This window comes from Lathyrus oleraceus, chromosome 4 (assembly GCF_024323335.1).
Source record: "Lathyrus oleraceus cultivar Zhongwan6 chromosome 4, CAAS_Psat_ZW6_1.0, whole genome shotgun sequence".
NCBI lineage: Eukaryota > Viridiplantae > Streptophyta > Magnoliopsida > Fabales > Fabaceae > Lathyrus > Lathyrus oleraceus.
In genome coordinates, this window is record NC_066582.1 from 488,294,197 (window position 1) to 488,308,009 (window position 13,813).

Sequence of the window (13,813 nt, forward strand, 5' to 3'; positions counted from 1 at the left end):
TACTTAGATTTTAGAAATATTTAGTCTAGGTTAGATATAAATAGAATTTTTTGTTCAAAATTAACCCCTAACTGTGAAATGACTATTCTACCCCTAGGCTTAGAAATAATTCAATTTTGCATGCTCCCTTAATTTTAGGACATGTTAGTATTTGATTAAATGAGCTTCATGTGGAGTTTGAGCTTCTGTTTTGGATTTTTTATCCTCTTTTGACCCTAGGCTTCGACCTAGTGGTTTGGACTTATTATTTGAATTGTGATTTCAGGTTCAAGAATACATCTCCATGAGTGATGATGCTCCTTCATTTGAGCTTAACCATTTGTTGTTGTTGGCTAACCATTGTGTTGTTTTGTAGGCTTTGAGAACAAATTCACTTGTGCTTGTGCCTTGCTCATTGTCTGATGATGCTTTGTCTGCCTGTTTAATATTGACTGTTGGTTGTTTGTCTATACAGTAACTGATTGTTTTAGATTTTTTCACAGGTACCTAAGTGGCTTTGAGTTCATTTTGAACTTTGCTTTGCTAGCTTGTGGTTGCTTACCACTGAGGTATAATCTTCTGACTTCATGTAGTCTGGAGACCCGGCCTGTTATTTGGCCGGGCAAACTGTCTGAAGTCCTCCTTAAGAGGCAATGCTTGTGTATGTTTATATTTGTCCCAAGCAGGTGAAAAGTCCTTTACATAAGGCAATTGGTGGAAGGTAGGGGTATGCAGTCTACCCCCCACTATTCTGTGAGTCTTCTCCTTGCTCCCATTACATGGTTGTAGCATTGAGATCCCAACCCAAGATCTATCGAGTCCAATTGGGGAAAGAGTTCCATCTTTCTGAACTCCCCCACATTCTTATATTTACATGCTCTCTCGGACTTGAGATAGAAGCAATGAGGCACACCCCTCATCACCTTTCATCAGCTTCACCTTAGCCCCTCAATGGCAAGGTTAAGAGCTAACCTGACCCCGATACAGAGGCTTGTTTGTTGAGGTTGATATGACCCCTCGACTAAAGCCTAGCCCTGATGTTTGAGCCCCTTGTTGGTGTGTTTATTTCATGCTGTATATGTTTGTGTGGTGTGATTGTATCCCCTAGGTTTGCTAGACTCCGCGTAGTCTCGTTTGCATGACAATTAAGGTAGCACGGTTCCTTCGTATAGGACTTCCTTTCTTGCTTGAGCTTTCCTAAAACACAAACAAACATTATCCCCTCTTGAGGATACGTCAACTCCTTCTACTACAGGTGAGTAAGTCTCCAAAGGTCGAGCATCCGGTAGATTGCGCAGTGACGTTATCCACTTAAAAAACACAAACCGACAGGAATGGTTTAGCCGAACTACGGCAACTCTGATTCTCATGTCCAGATGAGATACGTAGGCACGAGATGCGATGTCTTGTCGAGTTTGACTAACAACTAACACTAATTCTTTTCTCTCGCCCTCGTTGCGATTGAGACCTTCCCTTTCTCTTGCCCTGGTTGCAATCGAGACCCTTCTTCTTCTTGTGTTGGTGTCAGGAGATGGATGTAAGCCCAGCGATTGGCATTCCACATCCTGTGTCTTGTTGTGTGCTTGGAAGCTGATGTAAGTCCATCGAGTGGCATTCGGGTTCCAGTGTGCGTGTGTTTGGTTCGGATGCCGACATAAGTCCAGTGATTGGCAGTCGGGCTCCATGTTTGCCTTCTTGAGTGCGTTTTGGTTCGGATGCTGACGTAAGTCCAGTGATTGGCAGTCGGGCTCCGTGTTTGCCCTTTTGAGTGCGTTTTTGGTTCGGATGCTGATGTAAGTCCAGTGATTGGCATTCAGGCTCCACGTTTGCCTTTGCCTGTTTCTGTTTGTGTGCGTGTCAGCCGAGCTACGAATGCTCTGATTCTCCTTCGTCCAAAGGAGATACGTATGCATAGGATGCGATATCCTAGCGAGCATGTGTCGTTTCCCCCTGTCCGAACTACTTAGACTCTGATGTCTATGCTTGATAGACTAAGTAGGCCCAGGATGCGATATCCTGCCGAGTCAGTCTTGTCTGTTTTCTTGCGTCTCTTTCAGCTAGTATGTGTGTGTGTGAGCAGCATTTTTAGCAACCATCTTCCTTCCTATTGTGCGTGGATCCCGTCGAGTACGACGGATGCGTAGGGGTGCTAATACCTTCCCTTCGCATAACCGACTCCCGATCCCATTCTCTTTGGTCGCGAGACCACGTCTTTTCCAGGTTTACTCTGAGCGTTTCCTTTCCCTCTTTTGGGATAAATAACGCACGGTGGCGGCTCTGTTGTTCTTGTTTTCCCGCCGGTTTTTCGCGTAATGCGACACTAAAAAGGCTCAAAGTTAAAAGCAAACAATTGTCTCAGTGTGTGTTAATCAAACCAGACAAATTTAATTGGAAATAGTTCAAACAAAATAAAATAATAATGCATGGATACACTCAATAAGAAAGAATAGTAAGCAATGAAATATATTTGGCCTAAACCTTACTAGTTGAGGTATCTGAAGGTTGAGTACAAGTATTTTGATTCTTTTCTCATCCTTTTCCTTCAGCTTGTAAGTTTATTTCCTGATGATCAAGTTACTCTTGGTTCATTTGTTCAATGCTAAAGGTGCAAATTTGTAAATCTAAAAGAAACAACAGCTACAAACTTGTCATTAAAGACATACATAGATTATGATGGGAAGGCATGCTCGAGTGGCTACTTCTTCTTATTGAACTTCACTAATAACACAACTTAAATTCTGCAAAATAAAAAACTAGTTATAAAAGATGGTTTACCTCTCATTAAGCGTTTATTTTCCGTTATTAGCTTGATGGTCCATGCCTAACGAATGTCAGGCACAAGGGATACGCTCACGCCGATTAACTCACTTGTTTTCATTCCTTTGTCAACCTTACTACCTTTTTCCTACATATGGTAGCATGTATCCAAGTCCTCCACATACGGTGTCTAGTCATACATATTGAAAACCATTTTTTCTTTGTTGAAATTAAGGACAAGTTCACCATTTTCTACATCTATCAAAGCCTTCCCGGTTGCCAAGAATGGGAATCCGAGAATAGTCAACCCTCTTGAATCTCCTTTCGTATCAAGTACCACAAAATCTTCAGGAAACACTAAACCATCGATATGTACTAACATGTATCGTAAGATACCAAGCGGGTGAGTAACAGATGAATCATCTAAAGTGAGATTCATGTTACTCAATATGATCTCACCCACTTTCAATTCTTTCATCTTATTCAGTGGCAAGGCATTTATACTAGACCCTGAATCACATAAAGCATGTGGCATCTTTAGTTCACCAATATTATAAGAGATAGTAAACTTACCTGAGTCTTTTATCTTGGGTGGAAATGTTTGAGGCACTGCCATCTCATCCTTCTCAAGCATGTTTACCTGTTCCTTGACCACTTTCTATTGAAGGAGAAGAGCGATCAATAACGCAGCGGAATTTAAAATTTCTCCTTTAGTGATCCTTAAAAATGGGCATGATCAGTGATAGAATCGTTACCTCTTGTGGCGATTGTAACCTTTGATACAAATCTACGGAGCGATCACGAACGTTGAACGATGACAACACCTCTACTCAGTCCACACGAACGAATTCCTTCAATCTCATTGCTAACTGCTACGAATGAAGGCTTTGAGTGAGTGAGAGAGAGAGAGAGAGAGAAACGAAATTGCAACTGCACAAATTCTTTTACACAAGGGTTCTATTTATAGAACCACTTGTGTGGGCTACAAGCTAAAAAGCCCACTCAAGTGTATGTGGCCCATATCTTAAAATATGCTAAAATCACTTAAGCGCATGGTACCTTACCATAAGTGCACCGTACCTTACGATGTTCTATAATTCACTTAAGTGCACCGTACATGACTGTATTCTTTAGTTACTCTATCTCTCATCAATCCATCCTTTTGTGTGTGACCCTGTAGGTTTTCGCGGCATTGACAGTTATATTAAATCACGTATTTAAGATGATAAACAGTGAGCGGTATCTAGCAACACATCACTGCTACCCAAGACACGAAAATGTCATGTGATATGACAAATCCTTTTGTGATAATACTTATGTGTGCAATTACCCTTTTGCCCTTATGTCTATATTGAACACAAGGCATAAATCGTGTCATCCTTGTCCAGTTCAATATTGGGCCCATAGACATTTATCCTGTTACGCAGGATGGGCAAATTCCATCTAGGTCACTCATGTCCCTCAGCATGTTTTGTGGAGTACCCATCAACTGTCTTTATAGTCATCCAATTACAGACAACGTTTGATCAGCAATAAGGCACTCGACTCTACATCTAGGGTCCATAGTGGTTTCAGGTCGAAGGTTGGTATACACCATTATCACCATGAGAATAACTTATGACACTTTGCATAACATTCTATATAGTATTCTCATAGCGGGTCAATCCAGTATAAATATTACTCTTAATATTCATACCTATGTTTAAGACTTGATAACTCCTTATCCATGATCCGTGAGATGTGATCATCAGTCTATATACATAATAGTCTTAATGCTTTAATGTTATCCCACTTCACAATAAAGCTCGACTACGGATACTTTAAGAATAGTGTCCTTATGTTTAATATGATCTCATGATTAAGTCACACTTGATATATTAAATGGACTAGCTATTCTAGGGACTTTATTAAACAAACATAATAAAGAAAAATCCTTTTATTATTAATAAATAATTCGATAAAAGTACCAAAAGTATTGGCCTCTAGGGCTTACACCAATAATCTCCCACTAGCACTAGAGCCAATCAGGCATACCCCTAATGCCCATAGATCTAGTATGGCCATCACGCTTCTGCTGCGCAAGAAGCTTTGTCAGTGGGTCAGCAATATTGACAAGTGTAGGTACTCTGCATATTTTCACATCTCCTCTATCTATTATCTCTCGAATGAGGTGATAACTCCTAAGTATGTGTTTGGATCGTTGGTGAGGTCTAGGCTTCTTAGCTTGTGCGATAGCACCATTGTTATCACAATAGAGAACGATGAGATCCAAAATACTAGGAACTATGCCAAGTTCACTAATGAACTTTTTGATCCAAACAACTTCCTTTGCTGAACTTGAGGTAGCAATATTCTCGGCCTCGGTTGTAGAATCAACAACTGTATCTTGCTTTGAACTTTTCCAGCTCACAGCGCCACCGTTTAAGCAAAACACATAACCATATTGTGATCTAAAGTCATCCTTATTTGTCTGGAAGCTAGCATCGGTGTATCCAATTACAACATGCTCTTCCTGACCTCCATATATCAAGAATGAGTCCTTAGTCCTTCTCAAATACTTAAGGATATTCTTGACAGCTACCCAATGAGCATCACCAGGATCAGATTGGTACCTACTCATTGCACTTAAAGCATACGAGTACATAAAATGGCATACATGATAGATCCTATTGCAGATACATATGGAATCTTATTCATGCGATCCCTTTCTTCCTTAGTTGAAGGGGATTGTGTTTTTGATAGAAACATTCCATGTTGCATATGTATGAATCCTTTCTTGGAATCGTGCATATTAAAGTGTCTCAGCACTTTGTCTATGTATGTACTCTGACTTAGGCCAAGCAATTTTTGTGAACTATCTCTATAGATCCTGATTCCTAATATATAGGCTGCTTCACCCAGGTATTTCATAGAAAAGCATTTCCCCAACCAAGACTTTACTTGTTGTAGGGTAGAGACATCGTTTCCAGTGAGTAATATGTCATCTACATATAATACTAGGAAGACGATCATGCTCCCACTAACCTTCTTGTAGAAACAAGTATCATCTTCATTCTTGATGAATCCATATTATTTTACTGTTTCATCAAAACAAAGATTCCAGCTTCTGAAGCTTGCTTCAATCTATAGATTGATCTTTGTAACTTACATATTTTTTGGGCTTCTTCTGGTATGTCAAATCCTTTAGGCTGTGTCATGTACACATCCTCAAGAAGATTCCCATTAAGGAAAGCAGTTTTGACATCCATTTTCCATATTTCATAATCATGATATGCAGCGATAGCAAGTAAAATTCGAACAGATTTAAGCATTGCAACTGGTGAGTTATATCCTTTTGCAACCAGTCTGGCCTTATAGGTATGTACTTTACCATCCATATCAGTCTTCTTTTTTAAGACCCACTTGCATCCTATAGGGTTAACTCCTACATGAGGCTCTACCAAGGTCCAAACTTGGTTTGTGTACATGGAATCCATTTCAGATTTCATGGCTTCTAGCCACTTCTCAGACTCGGGACCAATTATGGCCTCTTGGTAGGTCACAGGCTCATATTGATCCATGAGTAATACATCACCTTAATCATTTATGAGATATCCATATCTCTCAGGTAGGTGACATATCCTGCTTGACCTACGTTGGTCTTGTTCTACTTGAGCAGGTTGCTCTTCCATAACTACTTGTGTTTCCTGTTCTAATTCCTCCATAGATGTATCAATTCTTTGTGATTCTTGGATTTCTTCAAGATCTACTTTCCTCCCACTGATTCCTTTGGAAATAAAATCCTTTTCTAGGAAAACTCCAGTTCAAGCGACAAACGCTTTGCCCTCAGAAGGATTGTAGAAATAATACCCTCTTGTTTCTTTAGGATACCCCAAAAATAAGCATTTGTCAGATTTGGGCTCAAGCTTAGTTGAAATTTGTCATTTCACATAAACTTCGCAACCCCAAATCTTCATGTAAGACATATGTGGTTTCTTACCACTCCATATCTCATATGGTGTCTTCTCAACCTTTTTGGATGGAACACGGTTAAGTTTGTAAGCTGCTGTCAATAGTGCATGTCCCCAAAACGAGTTTGGAAGATCGGCGTGACTCATCATGGATCGGACCATGTCTAACAAGGTTCGATTTCTTCTCTCAGATACATTGTTCCATTGAGGTGTTCCAGGAGGAGTAAGTTGGGATAGGATCCCACACTCTTTCAGATGGTCATCAAAATCTAGGCTTAAATACTCACCACCTCGATCTGATCGAAGAGTTTTAATATTCTTACCTATTTTGTTTTGTACTTCATTCTTGAATTCCTTGAACTTTTCAAAGGACTGTGATTTATGTTTCATTAAATACACATAACCATATCTACCGAAATCATCAGTAAATGTGATGAAGTACTGAAAACCTCCTATGGCTGGTATGTTCAATGGTCCACATACATCAGTATGTATGAGGGCCAAAAGACCATTAGCTCTTTCACCTTTTCCTGTGAATGGAGACTTTGTCATCTTTCCAATTAAACAAGATTGCATGTCTCATATGATTCATAATCAAAAGAGTCCAAGAGTCCATCTTTATGGAGTTTGGAAATGCATTTCTCATTTATGTGGCCTAATCGACAATGCCAAAGGTAAGTTGAATTTAACTCATTAGGTTTCATCCTTTTAGTATTAATGTTATAAATTGGCATTTCAAGATCAAGGACATATGGTCCATTGTTCATTTGTGCAGTAGCATAGAATATACCATTCAAATAAATGGAGAAACAATTGTTCTTTATTATAAATGAAAAACCAAACTTGTCTAAACAAGAAACGGAAATAATATTCCTGCTAATTACAGGTACATAATAACAGTTCTCTAACTGAATTATTAAACCACTAGGTAAAGTCAATACATAAGTTCCTACGGCTAAAGCAACAACCTTTTCTCCATTGCCAACTCGTAGGTCAACTTCACCTTTTGCCAAATCTCTACTCCTTTTTAGCCCATGCACATTGGTACAAATGTGAGAACCACATCCAGTATCTAATACCCATGATGCAGAAATAGATAAATTAATTTCAATAACAAAAATACCCGAAGTTGAAGTCTCTACTCCATTCTTCTTATCTTCCAGGTACTTTGGGAAGTTTCTCTTCCAGTGTCCGGTCTTACCGCAATGGAAGCAGGTGCCTTCCTTTGCTATGCCTCCACTAGGCTTCAAAGCAGCAACAGTGGGTTTGGGTTTGGCAACTTCCTTGCCTTTCCCTTTATCACCCTGTTTGGTGGGTCTTTTGTTCTGTCTCTTTCCATTTCCGATCATCAGAATGGACTTCCGTTTTGACTTCAGATTCTGCTCAGCAGTTTTTAACATGGCTAGCAGTTCAGGAAGAGATTTGTCCATATCATTCATATTGAAATTAAGGAAAAATTGACTAAATCTATCTGGAAAGGATTGCAAGTCTCTACTCCATTCTTCAAATCTTTCATGCCTTGCCTGCTCTTGATAGAGCATTTTCAGGTGTTCGATCATATTGAACGCTGCCATGTTCTCATGTTGCTTTTGCAACTCTGAGTTCATGATAGCTAGCATGAGGCAAGCAGTTTCATTGACATCATCGACATGCTTCTTATAAGCATCTCTTTCTGCCTTAGGTGCAGAACTAGGAGGTTCCTCTTCAGGAACAGGTTTCTCCAAGACATACAACTTTCTATCATGTTTGAGGACAATCCTCAGATTTCGGTCCCAATCCAGAAAATTTGTCCCAGACAATTTTTCCTTGTCAAGGATTGATCGCAAAATGTTGTTAGAGGTGTTTGTTGTCATGGTAATCTACATGAGAATAATGAAAATATAAGTATCAATAACATATTTAATTAGGCCTTTAATTAAATATGCTCCCACTATTTTACTCAAAACAAATGACCCTCACCATTTGATTCGGAAAATCCCGTTGGAAGATTTTCTAGTGGATCGAGATCCACATTTCACTTTGTTTTAAGTCCGCGTAGGCGGATTACACAAAACTAGGTTATTTAGGTAGGAACCCCTTCCAATTGTATCTAATACAACTCTCGAATATCTTAGTTGGGTGAATAACTCCTTATTCTAATCCATCACATGGATCATTTACAACTCTTGCTTCTAAACATATATAGTCTTATTATAATTTGTTTAGTTAAGTTTGACCCATTGTTTTAGCAATTGAATATTACAATTATCCCATCGCACCTTACTAATATAGAATATGCACCTCGCGTAGGCGAAACCTACATTATTCGATACTAGTCTTGATGAGTGCTAAAACTTGGAAAGCATAAACTTAATATTTAATTTGAGGGAATTTGCAATTATTCTGATCTCACCGGCTTATTTATCATATAAATTGTCTCTCACATGCATCAACATACATTCACATGCATCAACATACATAACGAAACAGTTATGGCCCCTAGCGCAATTATTCAACCAAGCCAATGAGAGAACCTAAGCTAACCTAATAACGATCTAAGCCTCTCCAAGCAAGATCTTCAAAGTTGTCCTCCTTTGATATTGTATTCTTCTCTTTCTTCATAACATTACATTACATAAAAGAAACTCGTTTTACATACGAGGGAGTGAGATGAGAAAAGAAGTTACATTAAGAGATTAAATGAGAGGCATGACACGCAAGTCGTATTTTAAAATCCCAAAACAAAATAAAGGAAAACTAAGGCCATAACCGATCACCATAAGAAAATAATAATAAACACATTATTATTATTAATTTAAATTCTATTAATTAATTAAAACCAAATTAAATTTCGGCGACCGATCACACTACGCAGAGTTAGCCAGGGGTCCACTGCCCGGTCAGCACCCCGATGCAAAATTTTAATGAACAATTCATTTGAAATCGACGTCGTTTTTCGCATCAACACTTGATACTTTAAAGCACAACTCTTGCGCAGTCACAACCCTAATTGCATAACTCTTTGACAGCACATCCCTTGTGCCGTCATGAATCCTAATGCACCAATTTCAGACCGTCAAACACACCTCGATTGTTAATTCAGTATGATTGATCAACACGTCATTGCTTCACCATACTAATGTCGAATCAAGAAGCAAATGGCCATTGATCGCTCAAAGGAAAACAACCATTAAGTGTTGGAATGAACGAAACAGAAATAGTATATCATATATACTGTATTTTGCATCAGGATTACTTATATCATATATATAACTTGATCGATCTCAATTGCGTAACCTATGGACGATCGATGTATCGCTGCTTCACCATACTAACATCGGATTCTGAAGCATAGCCAACATCAATCATCCAAATCATACACACATGATGTCAAATTTAATTAATCGTTTATTCTTTGATTCATTCTGTCTTTTAATCGTATTAATATAGAAAATACAATAAATAAACAACTATCAGATGCATGGTTTCATAAGTGGCTCTGATACCACTGAAGGAGAAGAGCGATCCAAAACGCAACGGGATTTAAAAATTTCTCCTTTAGTGGTCCTTACGAATGGGCATGATCAGTGATAGAATCGTTACCTCTTGTGGTGATTGAAACCTTTGATGCAGATCTACGGAGCGATCACGAACGTTGAATGGTGACAACGCCTCTACTCAATCCACACGAACGGATTCCTTCAATCTCAGTGCTAGCTGCTACGAATTAAGGCTTTGAGTGTGTGTGAGAGAGAAACGAAATTCCAAATGCTCAAATGCTTCTGCACAAGGGTTCTATTTATAGAACCACTTGTGTGGGCTGCAAGCTAAATGGCCCACTTAAGTGTATGTGGTCCATATCTTATATTATGTCAAAATCACTTAAGCGCGTGGTACCTTACCATATTTCGTATTCTACTTAAGTACACCGTACCTTACGATGTTCTACAATTCACTTAAGTGCATTGTACCTTACGGTGTTCCTTAGTTACTCTACCTCTCATCAATCCGTCCTTTTGTGTGTGACCCTGTAGGTTTTCGCGGAATTGACAATTATATTGAATCATGTATTTAACATAATAAACAATGAGCGGTATCTAGCAACACATCACTGCTACCCAAGACACGAAAATGTCATGTGATCTGACAAATCCTTTTGTGATAATACTTATGTGTACAATTACCCTTTTGTCCTTATGTTTATATTGAACACAAGGCATAGACTGTGTCATCCTTGTCCAGTTCAATATTGGACCCATAGACATTTATCCTGTTACGCAGGATGGGCAAATTCCATCTAGGTCACTCATGTCCCTCAGCATGCTTCGTGGAGTACTCATCGACTGTCTTTATGGTCATTCAATTATGGACAATGTTTGATCAGCAATAAGGCACTCGGCTCTACATCTAGGGTCTATAGTGGTTTCAGGTCGAAGGGTGGTATACACCATTATCACCATGAGAATAACTTATGACACTTTGCATAACACTCTATATAGTATTCTCATAGAGGGTCAATCCAGTATAAATATTACTCTTAATATTCATACCTATGTTTAAGACTTGATAACTCCTTATCCATGATCCATGAGATGTGATCATCAGTCTATATACATAATAGTCTTAAGGATTTAATGTTATCCCACTTCACAATAAAGCTCGACTACGGATACTTTAAGAATAATGTCCTTATATTTAATGTGATCTCATGATTAAGTCACACTTGATACATTAAACAGACTAGTTATTCTAGGGACGTTATTAAACAAACATAATAAAGAAAAAACCTTTTATTATTAATAAATAATTCGATACAAGTACCAAAAGTATTGACCTTTAGGGCTTACATCAACAATTACATCTTTCTCTTGGGTGGAGGAGTCATCTCCTGGAGGTCTTCCAAATAGACTTTAGTGGCTCCCTCCACCATGGCAGCATAATTTGTGGCTTTCTTTGAGACATCAAATCATGCAATTTGGCTGCGGAACTTTGTCCCAAGCCTACACATTGTTGGGAGCATTGAAAGGCCCTTGAAGTTTTATTGTGACAATAGTGCAATTGTGCTTTACTCCAACAACAATATGAGCTCTACAAAATCAAAATTTATTGATATCAAGTATCTTGTTGTGAAAGAAAGAGTTCAGGAGAAAAAAAAATTGATAGAACATATAGGGACAAACTTAATGCTAGCTGACCCACTAACCAAAGGTTTGACACCTAAGACTTTTCATGGGCTTGTTGGTCACATGGGTCTTGGTTTTGAGATTGCCTTTGATTAGTGGGAGTTTTTTATTCATTTTTCTATGTTCTATGTTTTGGTACAAACTTTATGTTATGTTTAATTTTCTGCAGAAAAAAAAAAGAGGTACTATTGTTATAACAATATCAAGTTTTTTGTTATGTACAAATATTTTAGTTTTGAATTGCACCTAAGGAACTTTAGTTTAATCTCACTAAAGACTTTAGTAGGACCAGTTGGAAATATGCATGATTTAGAGATCACATTGCATAAAATTTCCATGCCACTCATCCATATCGATCTATGTCATCAAGTACGTTGGTGTGGTGGTTTAGTGAGGTTCTGTCACGTTATACGTTGGTGACAAAAGTCGTGATGGTCACATTATTGATGTATGAGGTGAACCGGATAGTAAAGTTGAAATCTAAGGATAAATAACATTTAGATACGCGCCTAAAGAACTATGATATAATTATTAAGATGTATCGCCAAAGTGGGAGATTGTTGGAATATTTTTATATATATTATTTTAATATCTCAGTGATTATTATATGAGTATATATATATTTTAACTATATTAACTATTTTATCAATTAAGTGCCTTAAATAATTAAGTGATCAAATAGAGTTAAAAAGTTGGTTAGATTTCATTTAAAAATTATTTAATTAATTAAATAATTGAGTATTGATTCAAATATGAGTGGATGTCAGGATGACCCATTTAGGAATAATGAGAATCCTAATCGGTCATCACACTATATGTAGGCTATGGTCCCCAATATACCATACACAAACAAATTATCTTTTCTCCTCATCTGAAAAGAATTCGAGATATAAGGAATACCGATTGAGCAAGAACCATAAAAGACATCAACTTCTGGATTTTATGATTACCATCAAAGAAAAATTTCTCAATGGATCAAGATATTCTATAATCAATTTATTGATCCTATAATTTTATATATATTTGTGTGACTATTTCGATTCCGCATAAAATATATGTCGTAATAGGTTGAGCATGTATATATGAATTGATTTAAATTCTAATATAATTGTGAATCAAGATAAATTTAAGATGGATTCAAATTATCTTTCTCAAAATTAAGAAAGAAGGTTATCAAGCTAACTAATAAACAATTAATCAAAAATATATTATTTTAATGTTATCATATTTATTAAAATTAAAAGTATTATTAATAAATCAATAATTAATATTAATATGAAATTTAAAATATATATATATATATATATATATAATATATATATATATATATATATATATATATATATATATATATATATATAATATATATATATATATATATATATATTATATATATAATATATAAAGTAAAAATGAAAAGTAATAAAAAATAAAAAGAGTATTATTTACTTTAAATTTAATGACGGGATTGTAGTTTGTCTCAAAATTCATGTTTAGAGTACCATCACATCATTATATCACTTGACACATAACCAAATTAGTTTAAATCTCAAATAAAGAAAAATTGAGAAACATTCCTCAAACAAACAAATGAACTGAAAAGCCAATATCTTAGTTTTATAAATGGAAACACTAAAATTTCGAATAGAATGAGTTATGTTACAATTTTAAAGTAATAACTAATATTTCAATATAGATATATGATAATTTGAAATAACAAAAGAAAAAAAGGATAATTTCGTTGGAACTTTGAACTATATAATCAATATTGCATTCATCTTGGATGAGAATACATCCATTATATTTACACAAGTGTTACAAATTGATTGGAATCCAAAACAAACAAATACATAACAGAAAATTTACAAAACTCGGATCTGTAACCGATTACATCATTTGATTAACCAGTTACGACTAATATTACAATTAAAACAACTTCAGTGGTAATCATTTAACGTCTGAGGT

At 36.7% G+C, this 13,813-nt stretch overlaps 1 protein-coding gene across 1 annotated transcript; it reads right to left on the bottom strand.

The window, feature by feature from the left end:
- Window positions 1-2,926: 2,926 nt before the first annotated feature.
- On the bottom strand, window positions 2,927-3,370 carry LOC127138139 (uncharacterized). The gene has a single exon (XM_051064538.1). It carries the CDS (start codon window positions 3,368-3,370, stop codon window positions 2,927-2,929), a length of 444 nt encoding a protein of 147 aa, XP_050920495.1.
- Between the last annotated feature and the right edge of the window lie 10,443 nt (window positions 3,371-13,813).

Coding starts and splice junctions, on each gene's coding strand:
- LOC127138139 (XM_051064538.1), bottom strand. CDS start 3,370: ATGCTTGAGAAGGATGAGATGGCAGTGCCTCAAACATTTCCACCCAAG.